The sequence below is a fragment of the Ziziphus jujuba genome, chromosome 9, assembly GCF_031755915.1.
Source record: "Ziziphus jujuba cultivar Dongzao chromosome 9, ASM3175591v1".
Classification (NCBI taxonomy): domain Eukaryota; kingdom Viridiplantae; phylum Streptophyta; class Magnoliopsida; order Rosales; family Rhamnaceae; genus Ziziphus; species Ziziphus jujuba.
The window spans coordinates 14,331,535-14,348,367 of record NC_083387.1 but is presented as its reverse complement, the minus strand read 5'-3'; the positions used below and the strand labels follow the sequence as shown (position 1 = coordinate 14,348,367).

Genomic DNA, 16,833 nt, shown 5'->3' with positions numbered 1-16,833 from the left:
ATATTCATATTTATGTAAGGTCTTTTTTTTCAAGACATCTAGATGCTCCTGTTTAGGATCAAATAAGACGCTTTTATCGTACAATAGGTTTTTATAGGCATCTTGATAGTGCAATTCGAAATGTTTCTTGGCAATTGTTAAAAAGATTATATGACAAAAACTCTCTTAGGTGGTTTGTTTTTGGAGATTTTAATGAAATTTTGTATTATGATGAAAAATTAGGAGGTCTTGATCGAGCTTAATATCAGATAAATCGATTTAAAGATGTCGTTGATTTCTGCCATTTGCGAATTCTGCCTTTTGAAGGTTACCAATATACTTGAAATAACCATAAAGAAGGAAATGCAAATGTGAAAGCACAAGTTGATAAAACTTTTGCTAATATTGAAAGAAGTTTGTTGTTTCCAAAAAGCTCAAATTCAACATTTTGTATCATCTGTATATGATCATTTGCCAATTTTTTTTTATTTGAAGGGTATAAAAGGTGATAACATAGTGGGATTTGGGAAAACATTTCATTTTGAAACAGCTTGGATGGATGATCTTCAATATGAGAAGATTATCACGACTAATTGGAATATTATACCGAATACAGTTTCAATGAAGGATATTACAGATAGGATTAATAATTGTTCAGTTGACCTTAACAGTTGGAATAAGCTATCTCTTAATAAAATTAAAAAAGATTTGGATTATAACAAAAGTCTGTTATCCAAGATACAGCATCAAGGGCTCACAAAGGAAAATTTAAATTGTCTTCGCGATGTGGAACAAAGGATCAATTGTTTATTGGAAAAGGAAGAGCATATGTGGCACCAATGCTTAAGACTTAATTGGTTAAAGAGTGGAGATCAAAATACTTGAATTTTTCATTATCATGCTCGACTTCATCATATAAAGACGATTACTAAAGGTGTGATGAATGAAGCTGGAGGAGAAGATCAAAGAAGAGATCAGATACCTTAGGTTTTTATATAATACATTGCTTCTTTGTTTTCTTCTAATGGTTCAATATGAAGCTAATACATGGGGCCTAAGAAAGAATGATCACTAATATGAATAGGAAGCTTTCTAGACCTTTAATTTCAAATGAAATTACAGCAAGTTTTTTTCAAATGCACCTAACCAAAGCACTATGAAGCAATGGTTTTCTAGCTATATTTTATCAACGTTACTGCCATTTGATTGGCCTAAAAATTATTGAATGCTATTTGGATGTTCTTAATCATAATGGTGATTTGAGTAATATAAACCATACTCTATTTGTTTTAATCCCAAAAGTTAAAACATTCATTAAGATTTCTGAATATTGTGCAATAAGTTTGTGTAATGTGTTACACAAACTAATTATCAAAATTATGGTTAATAGCACAAAAGAAGTTCTTCCATATGCTATTTCGTAAGAACAAAGTGCTTTTGTTCCTAGACGTTAGATAATGAATAATGTCATGGTTGCATTTAAAAAAATGTATTTTATAAATAGCAAAAATAGTGGTTCTGATTATTACTCGCTTTGAAATTAGACATGAATAAAGCCTATGATAGGGTGGAATGGAGTTTTCTTAAAATAAGGATGTTAGAGATGGGTTTTGCTAAAAGCTAGGTTGATCTTATAATGAAATATATTCATTCCGTCTCATATTCTATTTTGGTGAATGATGCTGCTTGTGGGTTTATTTGTCTTTAGAGAGGTTTAAGACAAAAAGATCCTTTATCGCCTTATTTATTTTTTATATGTGCCATAGGTTTTTCTTCTTTGTTAAAAAGGCAAACTCCAACAATTTTTTATTGGCAATGCTAGGACACCCATTAACTCGCCTCTGCAGTTTCGAAACACCACACCAATACCCACATGACCAAACCCACCCCGAGTTGTAGCATCCACATTTATCTTCAAATGATTCCCAATTGGTGGACTTCAAGATATTATGCCTGCTCACATGGATTGTGTAATAATTAAACTATTAACATCCTTAAATTCTTTCTGTAAACCGACCACTCCATCCTGAAGGCACTTGTCACTTTTAACCATATTTCCATGGACATAATTGTTTCGCCTATCCATAAACTCCAAATGATCCAAGCAAATTGTTCATGCTGCATTGGTGATAGACAATAGGAAGTAGAGCTGCAAAGAGAGAGGAAAGAATCATGAAGACTACCCTTCAAGTTGTCATAGAAATCAAACTCTTTCCAAACTTTTTTAATAGCAAAACAACCCCATAAAGCATGAAAAATTGTTCTATTAGCATTTGTATAGATGGGATATACAAGAGGAACATTTGAAAGTCTCTTAGCAAGATTATACATACATGGTAAAGCATCATTGCTAGCACGTCCAAGACATAATTTAACCTTATTTGGAATAGATAGATGCCATAGATTTTGCCACCAACTTTGGGAAGAAGAAATATTAGAACTCCCCCCAAATCCTCCAACTCCCAATTTCCTAGCCACTCAATAACCTAGTCTAATATAATAGATGCCCTTCAAATGGAAATACTAAGTCAAATGATTTGTACACCAAAAACTACCAATAGGTAAATGTTTAATTACCGAAGCCTCCTTTAAATTGAATACAAAGTGTATAAATGGTACGTTCCACACTCCAGTTGCTGTGCGTAATTGATCCACTGTGGCAGCGTCTAGCAGACATCGTGGTAAGAGAACATGCAAAGAATCCTTTCCTGGAATCCAAGGATCCTTGTATACCCCAATGGAGGCTTCATTGCCCACACGCTAGATTAGGGATGTCATCGGGGCGGGGCAGGGTGGATTTTTAAAATCCCATCACCATCCCACAGGGAAATTTTTCATCCCATTCCCGTGATTTTTCCCGTTTCTTTAGATGCGGGGTGGGAACGGGGATTCCCCTGTCGAGGATAAGAGGGGCGATTTTTCTCCATTTTTTATAATTGATATATTTTTTTGAAAAATTTATATATAAGAATATTTTTTATGAATAAAATATAAATTAAGTGACTAAAATGCAATAAAATTACAATAAAATACATTAGGGTCCAAAATAAAAATACAATAAAATACATTAAAGTCCAAATTTACAATTATAATAAAATACATGCTTAAAAAAATACAATGCAATATAGTCCAAATACATAAACATAAAGTTTATAAGAATACACACACATAATAAATCTTCTTATTTCCTTAAGTCTCCATGGAAGAATGTTCCGTAAGCGTTGATTGCTACAAAAACAAACAAAAGTATTAACTAATATCAATAATTTTTTTAACAATTAAATATACACATTTTTTGTAATAAATAAATTCAATTTACCTCCTCATCAATTTCTATATCACTCATAGTAGAAGAACAAGCTCCAACATATGATGAAGAAGATGAAGCTAACAAAAATAAGACTAATTAGTTAACAACAAATACAAAAAACATTTAAGACAACAAACATATAAAATTTATTTTTCATACCATTAACTTTGGCCCATAACCAATCTTGTACACACATCAAAGTTTCTAAATTTTAGGATGATGTCTACTTCGATGTGGACTCATAAATCTTCCATTGGTACTGAATGCAAACTCAGATGCAACAGTAGATACTAGAATGGCTAAAATATCTCTTACAATATTAAACAAGGTAGGATACTTCATTGCATTTACTTTCCACCATGCCAATATATCAAAGTCATTAGATCTAGGCAAAATCGGCTCCTCCAAATAATGATCAATTTCATATTTAACATGATCAACATTAGTCGTACTAGAAACAAATAAATCAAATTTTGTCAAACGAACTTTTTTCCAAATGGAAGCACATTGGGTTGGGAAGATGAAACATTTGGGACAATTGCACTTAAATTGCTCTTTGATTGATAGTCTTTCACCAAATCATAGCAAAATTTTGATATACAATAGCTGTCTTATGCACACCTTCATCCCCATAGTTGGATGATTGATCAGGGAATCAATATAACACATCGAATATGATTAAATTTGGATTGAAACTGATGACTTCAAAAACAAGGCTAGCCCACCTCCTAATTCAACACGATCAACACCAAAACAACATCTCATATTCGTTTCAGTTGTAAACATTCCAATTGTTTATATACCAATCTAGTTTCCATTAAAAAACACTATATCGAGAATTTCAACAAATGCTCTGAATGTTCGAGCTTCCCAATATCTAAGAGCCTAAATGGTTAAATGATATCATTTTAGCTGATATTTGTAATTTTGAACCTTCTTAATAATTTTTTTTTTTGGCCCCAAAAAAAAAAATCTATTTGTTATTGGTATGCATACATTTTATTTTCGTAAAAAAATTAAGAACCAAAAATGTGGTATGACACGTGTGCAAGTAGTCATGTCAAAAGGAGAGGAGACACGTGGGGAGTGATTTTTGGGACCTGGCTGGATGGAAGGGTTTGTCGCTGCCACATGTCCTCTTTCAAACTTTTCTGAAACGGCGTCGTTTTTACGTAACCAAACCTCGGCGGTGGAATATGGATTTTTATTCGCAAAAACGGCGTTCGTGTTCCCCGTTGCCTTTTCCAAAAATTTTGTTCCCATGGTTTCCCAAACAAAACCGCAGAGTTACCCCAATCTCCCGGACATCTGAGAACCCACCCCACGCGCCGGTGACCTTCTGGTGGAGCCACGGGCTTCAAGTCAAACTAATCTTCTTCTCGGACGAACACAAGAACGAAGTCCCAACCGAGCGATTCGGAACCGTACCGGTAACCGTTCGTTTGATCTTTCTCAGTTCTCTCTTCGATACCTAAGAAAATTAGAGGGCCGAACTTAACCGTTGTTTTTTACTGTTTGTTATTTAGCCCATTTTTTTCTCTTTTTTTTTTTTGTGTTTTTTGTGTGTTTGATTATAATTCCATTTTGTTTTCGAAAGAACCCGAAATAATAATGAGAATAAGACATATAAAGTCGTAAAATTTACCGTTTGTTTTTATTTTTATTTTTATTTATTTATTTATTTTTGGTGGAAACCAAACATTAAAGAAGATGAATTGGTTGCCTTTATCCATTTCTTTAATTTTTGTTCAGGTTTGCATAGTATTTATCTATATGTTCAGTTAAAATATTTTATTAGGTAGAATTGATTGTTTTTTGACTAAGGACTTATGTCAGAACCATTCTGTTCTCTTTTAATGAGGCCCTGCTCAATTGAGCAAACCCGAGGGCTGTGACAGAAGTGCTTAAACTAAACTATCGATTGACCAGATAAGAAAATCATTGATGTAATATAGTGTATATTTTTAAAAAATAATGTTGTACATTGGGTTAATCTAATTGGATTCAGTTCTAAGCGTCTCTTTGGAGTTCATGGTAGCTTAACATATTTGTTGTGTTATGCATGTATGTTCACATTTGTATATGCAAGTTTGTATGAATCAGCATATATATATATATATATATATTTAGATTGCCTGAATTTACTGTACTTCAATTAACCATCAAGTAGTAGACATTAAAGGAAAAAAGATTAATATAATTTATTATAGTATAATATTTGGTTTGATTAAGTTCCATATGCATAGGGATATACTTGCTTATTGAGAAGGAAAATATTGAAAGTAACTATTATGGAGCAAAGGTGTAGAATGTGACTTGATGTGCCAGAAGATTGTTTCCTCTTTTAATATTTTTCCTTTTAGCTACTATGTTATCAATGCTTCCTTTATAGCAACATGGTTCTGAATTGTTTCTCTAGGTGCTTTCTTTATAATGAGATAATTGGTAGTGGGGACAGAATAGGATATAACTGTCTCTGAACTGGAGAATTAGGCTGGAAAAACTATTAATGTTTGAATTTTAAAGAGTAAGTGCCATAAGTCATGCTTCTTTTGGGTTTTTTTTTTTTTTTTTTTTTTTTTTTTTTTTTTTGGTGAACACTTGCACCTTACTTCTATTATATTGTCTCTGTCTCTTTCTAACGACATATTTTTGTTCCAAGTTTTGTAATGTAGAACAGGTATCTCAAACTTTTCTTACATTTTTTATAGGTGTCGCATATATCTGTTCAGTGCTTATGCTAATTTTGAGCGCTAGTTCTGCAGATCAGACTTCTTCGTGAAGTTCATTTTTACTACTAGTCATGGGTGCTCCTAAGCAAAAGTGGACTTCAGAAGAAGAAACAGCCCTTAAAGCTGGAGTTGTAAAGCATGGCGCCGGAAAATGGCGTACCATACTTAAAGATCCAGAATTTAGTGGTGTTTTGTATCTGCGATCAAATGTTGATCTTAAGGTATAGTACTGTACTCTTAACGCTTATTTACTTGTATTTGAATAAATAATAACAAATTTCAAATGTCATGTTGCTTTCACCTATATCCTCATAGCTTACTGAAAGCACAATTCTTGTGCTTAACTGACATAAGAGTATAGAGTGATTAATTTAATTTGGCATTTCTGGTGGATAGGATAAGTGGAGAAATATGAGTGTTATGGCAAATGGATGGGGCTCCAGGGAGAAGGCAAGGATAGCACTTAGAAGGATGCAGCATGTCCCTAAACAAGATGAAAACCAAACAGCTCCCAGTTCAGCTGTTCAGAGTGATGAAGAATCTGTGGATGCCAAGCCTCTTACAATTTCTAGTGATGTGCAGCAGTTTTCTGGTTCAAAAAGGTCTATTGTAAGGTTAGATATATTTCTTATGTTTGTGGATTTTGGTGTAGTTGTGTCACCCTTCTATATCACAAGTCACCATTATGAGTTTAAGCTATTTAACAGAGCGACTTCCATAGAAGAGCCTTTTCTCCTTATACTAGTGTCACAGTCAAAGGTCATCAGAGGAGTTGTTAATTCTGAGATATGTTGACAATCTTCAGTTTATTTAAATAAGTCCATCAACTTGATCTTACTAATGTGATTTAAATCAGGCTACCATTTCTTTTTCTGGGGATTTTCTTGGTTATGTGATAATTTTTGTTATTAACAAATGTGGTTAGTTTTGACACTGTAATTGTTACTTATGCTAATAGGTTGGACAATCTTATAATGGAGGCTATAACTAGCTTGAAGGAGCCTGGTGGTTCTAATAAGACATCTATTACTACATATATAGAGGTAGTCATAATTGCTCAACAATATCATTGACCTGTATTTGAAGTATTCTTATTTGTTATATCTGTTTTCCCCTTGGGACATTCCAGTGTATTTGGTCTTACAAGAGCTGATTCAAGTGAATATGCCCTGGGAAAAAAAAAAAATTGTAGGCATGAACTTTACTTCCCTAGGATGACAGTTTCTTTGAACCAGCTATGGAAAAAAAATTAGAAATACTAAATATGCAAAGCTTGTGGTTTTTGGCATTGAATTTCTTTTTCTTTTAATCATTTTAATGATTATTATATTATTATTATTGTTTTTTTTTTGTTGTTTGGTCCTGCAAGCTCTGTATTAAAGCAGAGGACCATGTTCTGGATTCCATGACAATTTCCAGTTCTAGAGAAGATTGACAATCTGATTTATTTATATTCTCTACATCTTACAGCGTACTGAAAGAGTGTAAGTTTCCATATGTTATGACTTATGATGCCATTACCAGATCATATATTATGATTTATCATGCATAAGTCGGACCATGATCCGAGGTAAATGGATAGGTACACTGGTTTTGTTGGTTTTATTGAAACTACTAAGAAGCTTGTGGAACATACAGGGGAAGAAATGTGAATAAATTGCCAATTTTCAAGGTTGAAATTAGTCATAGCTAGAGACCCCCCCCCCCCCCCCCCCCAAAAAAAAAAAACAAAAAAAAACAAAAAAAACCCCCAAAAAAAAAAATCTTGAATATCATAATTCAATTCTTGAAGTCTTAAGGGGAGCAAAAAAAAAAAAAAACTCACACTTCTGATATGGTTGTTGTTTGTATAGGGGATAAAATTAAACGATGTTAATTTTACCACTAAATAATTTATGTATAATAATTTTATTAGTAGATTAACAATTACAAAATGCTTCCTATCCCCATTGAAAACAAAGGTTCTGCCTAGAACATTGTGTTGAAACAACCCCTTCCGAAAGGAAAGAAGGAAAATAAAGAACTCTTTCTATAACATTAAAGTATTAAGTTTCTATGGTCAAGGCAAAGGGATCATTTGGCATTACCATTGCATATTTATCTACTTGGTCAAATGATAAATGTATATCATCATTTAAAACTAGTCGCGAATGGTTATAAATTCCATATTTGGGTGGATTGTTTGGGTAAGTACACCAAATGTCATTCCTGTTATATGTTGCCGACAAACTTGATTTTTATTTTCTCGTTCACTAATATTCACATTTAATTACGAGATAGGCCACGTAAGGAATTGCGTTACCCTAGCTTCTTTTGAATAAATATGTTGTTGTGAACGTATTTCATACTTATTTTTAAGTTCAATCATTCCTTTTGTGGTTGGGTTGGAATGAGATTTTTAAATTTCACAGAATTACTGTCTTTCAACTTTTGTTAATTGCGATAGTGGATATTCATTTTTTGGAATAATTTTATTTGCACCCCCTGAGGTTTTCCTATATTTCAACCGAGCTCCATTAGTTTCAAGAATGTTAACTTACACCCCTCTAGGGGGTGTGGATGATGATAATTTAAGGGGTGTTAATGTGATGATAGGGAAGCTAGTTTTATGACTATTTAAGAATGGGAAGGTTGATGATTTTTGAAACCACTGGGTATCATTTGTGTTCAGGTCAAACCTCAGGAGAGGTAAATGACGTTAATCCTTTCTTTTCAAATGTGGGTTTATGGCCATGCTTTTATTTCTATTTGCTTTCCTCATGATATATCTATTTTTCGGCTGTTGAATGCTGGGAAGTGTGTTTTTCAATCAAATAACTTTGGGTAGAGCTTTTTATTGCCAAACGCAAAATAGGAATTGTGTTAATCACAAGCGGCAATTATTAAGCTCCACTACCATTAAAGTGTCTTATTAAAAGTGCATCCAGTCAACTGAGCTTTTGTTTCTATGGAAGGTAAATAAATGACTTAGATTATCTCTATAAGTCATATTTGTACTGTGTAAAGTAGACGCTTTCTGCTGATCAAAACTAGAGGGGGACTGAGGGACTTATTATAGATTATGCCATCTAATATACTTACGTTTTAGTATATTCTTGGTATTTCATGTGAAGTTAGTTAGTCTTAATAGAATGATCAATAATATAGCTTCGTGGTTGAGCTTGTGGCACCACAGCATAAATTTGATTTTGCCATGAAACTGCTATTCAGTTATTCTATGCTTGTGTTAGCTGTAAATTCCATGACTATTTACCTTTTAACTCCACATGTTTCATTTCTTTTGTAACATCAGTTAGATGTAACATTTTGTTGAGTCCATATCAGCTCGAAAATCGCTTAGAATGATAGACTTATGTGGTCCTTGCTGTTGATCTATGGGCCTTGACTACTTTGCAATTTTTTATGTTTTGTCATTTATATTCCTATTTATGGTTCCAGAATTTGCTGAGCGACTGAGATTTTTTGTACAGGAACAATATTGGGCTCCTCCAGACTTTAAAAGGCTATTGTCAGCAAAGTTAAAGTTTTTGACAGCAAGTGGGAAACTGATTAAGGTAAATCTTAATTTTAGTAAATGTGTGATGTGCTAATTTTAAAATGGTTGGGCCTGTACCAATATAAAATTGAAGGCCCTGGTCTTAAAATATATCTTATAAAATGCAAAGGCAGAGCTTATCAATTATTATGCATTCACAAATGGGATCGAATCAACGTTAAATATTTGAATGATCTTGTTAGTCCTAATTTCTTTATTATCTCTCCTTTTAACAACTTCATCTAATTTGCTAGACGTTTAGGCCATGAATTTTATTTAATTTGTTATTTAGTATTTTAATTAGTTGGATGCCCATACTTTAGAATCTAGAGTAGTCAAATTGAAGAGGAGATAGGACGGACTCCAAAAGCTACTGGGCCCAGAGCATGAGCATTAATAATAATAATTATCCAGATTATGGATATCTGGCTGAAAAATCTATTAGAAAGGGATAGGTTGTCAGATATCAGTTTGTGTGTAAGTTCCTTAGCAATATCTTATTGACATTGGGCATCATGATGAGGTGAAGGTCCACAGTAACGGTGATCCTCTCTCTCTCTCTCTCTCTCTCTCTCTCTCTCTCTCTCTGGTCTCTAAAGGAGATCTAGTTGAATTATTTTTCATTAGTTTATTTCAAGTCTATTTTGACTAATTGGAGGATTTCTTGGAGAAAACATTTATATCAAGGGAACATGACTGGTCCAATAAAGTTTTGATGTAGATATAATGATTTGGTCTTTAGATTTCAAGCAGCTGATTTGACAGCACATTATTCCTGCATGGCACATGTTTGGGTGGGTTTTTTTTTTTAATTTTTTGTTAATCTCCAATATTGTTGTGAGGACTATGCGAAGTGGCAGATGATTTGGCAGCATCCACTGTATCGCACATGTTTTGGCGGTTTTCTTTCTTTCCTTTACTTTCTACTCACATTGGTCCGGGGTTAGTAACAAATCAAGTATTCAAGTTAATCTTCGACCAGTGAAAGGTCAACTTTAATTTTGCCCTTTGACCTCATGTTCTGTTAACATGTGTTGGCTGTGTAGGCTTTTGGTGAATGTGGTTGGTTGATTCTCTACATCTGTTACTATAAAGGGCGTAGAGATAGAAGAGAGGGATGGGAGGGATGGGAAGAGAGATAGACATTGATATTGAATTAATGATGAAAGCATTGAATTCTTATGTAGTAAATATTTTCCTTCTCTATATTTTTATTTTTCCTTTTCTCCTTTTGAAAAAGTTTCGTATCCTCTATGTTTTAATTGGCAAGAAAACGAAGCTCTAGCTTGACTTTTTAATCAATTAATGAATTTCTGAGCTGGTAAATTATTGTTCTTTATTTTCATACCTATTATTTTCTATCCTTCCTCATTTTGCCTACACCTCCTCCTCAAGGTTTGCCTGTTGGGTATTAGGGTTTTTAGGTTTTCGGGATTAAGCTTAATAGAGAATATAAGGCTGCCATTAAATTTTCGCAGGGAGGATGAAGATACCGAAGTTGGTAATGTTTTTGCTCTCCTTGACCATTCTTCTTACTGCTATTGTCCACCTTCTTTTCATTTTTTTCCCCTGTTGAATATGGGTAAAGGGGTAGGGAATATGATATGAAAACATGATTTTGACATTAAAAATAAAAAATAAAAAAAAATTGTATTTTATTATCATTTTTGTTGTTTATGTTGAACATGGGTTACCATTTAAAGCTAAATATAATTCTTTTTGGTTTTGATACTGTAAGAAGTCATCCTTCTTTATAGTTTCTGCTTAATGTCCATCTGTGCTTTGTAGTTGATGTTTGCTTAAATTGGTCTAGATAAAATGGAAAAAGATTGCCTCTGCTTCAACTATATTATGTTTTTTAATGCATCAAATACGTCTGTAATTAATTATCCAAACATGTGATAGTTAAATGCATGTACTAATAATTTTACAAACCAATCTAGGGATATTGCTCACCTACTTATTTTGTAAGAGGATTGAATTTCTACGGTGCTTAAGATTGTAATAATGAACAATTCCTTGGAAGGGAATACTTGTAAGTTTCCTTTTAACTGTTCCATCTGTATTGTACTAATTTGGTCAATGGACTGGTTTTTCTTGTGGGATCAACTTGAAATTTGGTGAATATTATATGGCTAATTGAAGCATTCAATTTAATTTTGAAAAGAAGAATAATAAAACATTATCCAATTGTTAGAAAATAGTTTATGAGATGGCGGCAGAGTTAATATTTTTAAGGATTTTGTCTGATCCTATTCTAGGTATGTTAGTATCATACATGGGAATCAGCATACATAATATAAATGGCGCTTCATGCCTGTACATGTGATTTATTTGTGGTATATGTACTTGGGGTAATGTTTGTTCTTCGTTCTAGAATCAATGCATCTAGCCTGTGAAGCTCCTGGTTTTGTGATCTTAATTGGATCTTTTATTGCTGTACTAGTAGAACTTGATCAGCAATTTGGTAAATTGAATGTAGTTCTGAATTTTTTGGTTTGGTTATTTTATGTCTGTGAATTTCCTGGTTTACCATCTTTTATGCCTGCTTGGTTTTTTTACTTATTTGTGGTGTTATGATATATACACAGGATGATAATTGTCGTTCAATTTGCGATCAATTTTCCTAGCCTGTGTAATTCCTGGTTTGGTTATTTTAACTGGCAAGATATTTTAGGGCTATATTAATGTAGAACTTTGATCAAACCATCCTGGGAAACCGGTCCTGAAACTTTTTTTTTTCTTTTTCCATGTTGTTTGTTGAGGGTTTGATAGGGGTCTTGTTTCTTGTGTTCTATTTTCACAGGTCAAACGCAAGTATAGGATTGCATCTGCTTCAGCAGTTTTTGATAGAAGAAGGAACTCCAACATGTTACTGTTGGATGGACGGCAGGGAGTTTCTCCAAAGTTTGAAAAGGACGAATCCACCATGCTTTTGAAATCCCAGATTGATTTAGAGTTAGCCAAGATGAGGACCATGACGGCACAAGAGGCTGCTGCAGCTGCTGCCCTAGCAGTTGCAGAGGCAGAGGCTGCCATTGCAGAAGCTGAAGAAGCAGCAAAGGAGGCAGAGGCTGCAGAAGCTGATGCAGAAGCAGCACAAGCTTTTGCAGAAGCAGCAATGAAGACCCTGAAAGGGAGAAACGCCCCAAAGATGGTAATATTTTTATTCTAGATTGTCCTTTTTTCCTTCATTTTACCCTTTATTTTAGAAACTTGGTTCTAAAAAGTCAGTGAGACCTTGATTCTAGAAATTAATTATTTTATTTTTATTTTTAAAAATTGATAGAAGCTGCATGCTCGGTTAGACATTGTAAGTGCTCTTTTTTTGCCGCCTTGTTGTCATGTAGAGTTCTTTCCAGGGTGAACATATTTGAATCTCTTTTTCTTGTGCTAAATGGTTAAGCTAACTACAGAGCTGAAAACCAGAGTGCTCAAATTTTTTTACTTTCTGAATATGGGATGAATTTTTGGAACAGCATATCGGAATAACTTCCCTTATAAAGGCTTTTTATTGGAAAGTTTTACCAGGTATATAGGCAGAAAACCTATGCTAATGGCTTAAGAGATCCAACACTAATTTTCTCTTTGTCGATCTATGGTCATGTTGGGATATCAATATTTCTTGTAATTCTGTATGTATTATGAGCAGGAATTTTATATGTTTCTTCTTCTTTTTTTTATTTATTTTATTGAAAATACATGCAGATGGTCCGAGCTTGATTGCAAATTCAATAGAAGATCACAAAGAGCACATAGACCAGAATCTTTTGGATTGACATGTCTTTGCTGACACAGTCTGTAATTTTAAGTTAGGGCCAGGCCATTGTTGTAGGTTTAATTTCACTGGTGGATGCTGATGAATTGGAATTAGTTTATGAAATAGTTGATATCATTACAGAAACTCTCTAGTTCATCATGGTGTTATATTTATTGATGCACAAAAATATAGAAAATAAGAACTTTATCGAGATAGGGAAGTCTGTCATGTAACTTGGGGGTTGATTGCATATAAGGAAAGTGCATAGATTGGAGTATGGTTATGACTGTTCTATGATACATCCCTGTCAACCCAAGTATATCTTAGTTTTTTCCATCCACAAAAAAAAAAAAACGTATGCTCGAGCTTTCAAGTTAGATGGAAATGTGAAGCTGGGTTATAGATACTCTGGGGGTAATGTCTGGTATGACGATAGATCTTGAACGGTAATTACCAAAAAGTTTGATCTTGAATTGTTGGGAGTATAGATCTGTTAATTGGAATCTGATTTGATTGGATTGAACTACCAATCAGAAATATGATTAGGTTGGACCAATCAGATATAAAATAGTTAAAAAGAGTCTAATTCAGTTTTTGTAGCATTTTGACTTGAGTGCCAAAATTATTATCTATTCAACTAGATTTTTAGTTTTAATTTTGTAAGAGGATATGACTTGTTTGATACCCAATATATTTTTATATTATGTTTTTTTTTTTAATGCTTTTTTGGGTGAATAAAGATAAACTTTTTATTTTTTATGAGCATGGTAAAATGATCTACAATATTACGTACAATTAATTTATTGATCTATATGAAATACAATTAATTTATTAATCTGTATTGAATTTTACTTATTATTGTATCACTTGTTAAGGAGTATTGTTGATAGACGGTTGCGCGCTATTGGTTTGAAATTTTACAAGTGAAGAGTCCTTTGCAAAACAAGTAGCCTAAAATATTTTATTTTAACAGTGGATTTTTACAGTTTAACAGTTTAAAATTAAATGTTTGACTTCTGCCCATATTGATATTTAAAGCATTACCGAATTTCCCTTAAAAAACATAAAATCAATAGATAACCCTAGAAAAGAAATAAATATATATATATATATATATATATCTAAAGTAGGTTATGATGTGTAATTTAAAATAAAATTTAAAATTTAAAATATCAAAATTTTTATAAAAATATTAAAAAGTATCCAATATTAATAAAAAAAATTTTAATTTTAAAAAAAAATAAAAATTTATTTAAAAAATAAAAAATTTTGATGTAATTTTAAAATTAATTTATTTAATCAATTAATTATTATATTGATAATAAAAATTGTTAAAAAAATTAAATAGATATTATTTTTTTAATCAATTTAATTTATATTTAACGATAATAATTATAAATAAATTATTATTATTAAAAATATACAAAAATATATATATTTGATAAAATTGTTTGTTAACTAAAATAAAATAATTATTATAATTTTATTATATTTAATAACTATCATTTCAATATTTATAAAATTTTTAGATGGTTAAAAATTGTCAAGATTCTTTTTCATTTTTATTTTAAAATGCGAGCTATGAAAAATAATTATTAAAATATATTTTTTATTGATAATTTTTTATATAATTATTAATATATCAACCATAAAAATCTTATATTAAATATGATTGTCTTTAATATTTAATATAATATATTTTATTATTTTTATTTGTTTAATGTTATTCATCTAAATGCTATTAATACCAATTCTATATAATATTATATTTTTATGTTATTATTTTATATCATTATTTTACATTTTTAGTCCATTTTTAATTTGTAATTATGGAATTACAATAAAATCTATTTATACAAAATAGATAGCAACTATATATATACTTCATCAATGAATGGAATCTATTAAAGTTAGGGGTGTTCATCGGACAGTTTCGGTAGTCATTACTCGGGTTCCCGTCGTCATTGGTCGAGTTCCAATCGGTGAGCAAATTTATTGGATCGGTTAATTCGCCGACAACATTTTTCTGGTTATGGAAAACCGATTGAAGCCGATCGAGTATTAACCGATCAGTTTCGGTCGATTTCGATTAGAATCAAAACTCAGCAAAAAATGCCAGAGAAAGAGCTTATCCTTGTTTTTCCATGTAGCTCCCATTATTATTGTGCCCCTGACATTTCTTTTTTTTAGACGTTAACATTGAGTCACCACCTTCTATGCATCCGTGCAAAAGAATTTGAGACATAACAGGATACGAGGTATGGTTCTATCTTTGAGGTTGGTTACTGGTGATTTGATATGCATTGTTTTCTATGCTGGCAGAAAGTGGCAAGAGAAAGAGCAAAGATCTTGCAGAGAATCAAAACTCAGTAAAAATTGATTTCTTGCTATTACACACAGGTTTTTACAAGCCAAGTCAAAAGTTTTGTTTAGACAAATTACTGCACATCAACTTTGAGCCTCCACAAAACTCTTTTGTCTTTGATAAAATGAGCAAGAAGCCTAAGCAGATGAGACCAACTCATTGTTAGCCATGTAATAAAAAACCAACGAGTCCTGGAAGCTCTTCTACTCTCCACGAATACACAAAATTCCCTCTCTTTCTCTTTTCTCTCTCTGTGCTCACCTTTCTGTACGAGCTTGGCAGTATTCTTGCTCATTTCTCTTTTATCATGATGTTCTCTCTCTCATTCTTATTCTGCCTCGCATGCTCTCTCTCTCTGTGTCTTCGAAGTGCCAAATTTCAAGAAACAGATTTAGTTTATTTTGTTTATAATAATATATATAAAAGTGGAAAAATATTATGGCAGAAGAGTTGGTCAGTTTCGGTGACCGACGGTTATGGGATTTGAGGGATCGAAGCTGACTGCTTTATCTTTGTCGGTGGCAGTCAACCGACCGATCAATCATCGGTCACCGAAAAATTTCGATATGTGTGGGTCGGTCGGTCAGTTTTCTCTGTCCTTCGGATTCTATGCACATCCCTAATTAAAGTTATTCAATTTCAGTTCATTCTGTGTTTTATTTGTATTATTAAATATTTAAAACATAATTAAAAAGGTTAAAAAAAATTATTAAAATTAATTGGGTAAATAAATTTATTAAACATTAATAATATTTATGATAAAAAATTTTAAAATTTTCATGAAAATTTAAAAAATTTACAATAAATATTTTCAAAATTTCGATGCATATTATGAATTTTTTAAACTAAATTATTAAGAATTTGATGTGAATATTTGAAGAAATTTCTATATAAATTTGGTAAATTTTCAAAAATTTCTATGGATATTATATAAATTCCACCCATTTCTATTTGAAATTTAAATTTCTTTTCAACCCTTTAAGAAAAAAATAAAATTTCAGTAAAATTTTGATGTTTAAAACATTGACTTAAAGGTAAATGGATAAAACCAAAGTTTAAAATTTTGATATTGATGGAAATATTAAAAATTCAAAATATAAATATTTCCATGGATATATTAGAAAGTATCAAATATCAATAAAAACATACAAA

General features: G+C 31.9%; 1 protein-coding gene and 1 long non-coding RNA gene across 5 annotated transcripts; both read left to right on the top strand.

Annotated features, from left to right (window-relative positions):
• The first annotated feature begins 4,505 nt into the window (after positions 1-4,505).
• Positions 4,506-14,026, top strand: LOC107426939 (telomere repeat-binding factor 1). Of its 4 annotated transcripts, none has more exons than XM_016037261.4 (7): positions 4,506-4,719; positions 6,060-6,242; positions 6,418-6,635; positions 6,980-7,064; positions 9,492-9,575; positions 12,363-12,713; positions 13,265-14,026. In XM_016037261.4, the coding sequence occupies exons 2-7, from the start codon at positions 6,093-6,095 to the stop codon at positions 13,277-13,279; spliced, it is 903 nt and encodes a 300-aa protein (XP_015892747.1). In that variant the 5' UTR covers positions 4,506-4,719; positions 6,060-6,092; the 3' UTR covers positions 13,280-14,026. The 4 variants fall into 4 exon arrangements, with proteins under 4 accessions (XP_015892747.1, XP_015892746.1, XP_024933194.1 ...); XM_016037260.4 differs by having other exon boundaries at positions 6,055-6,242; XM_025077426.3 differs by having other exon boundaries at positions 6,047-6,242.
• Positions 14,027-15,060: 1,034 nt separating this feature from the next.
• Positions 15,061-16,021, top strand: LOC125424344 (uncharacterized). The gene is made up of 2 exons (XR_007243195.2): positions 15,061-15,298; positions 15,507-16,021. It is a non-coding gene; the product is annotated as an uncharacterized LOC125424344 (long non-coding RNA).
• Positions 16,022-16,833: the final 812 nt, after the last annotated feature.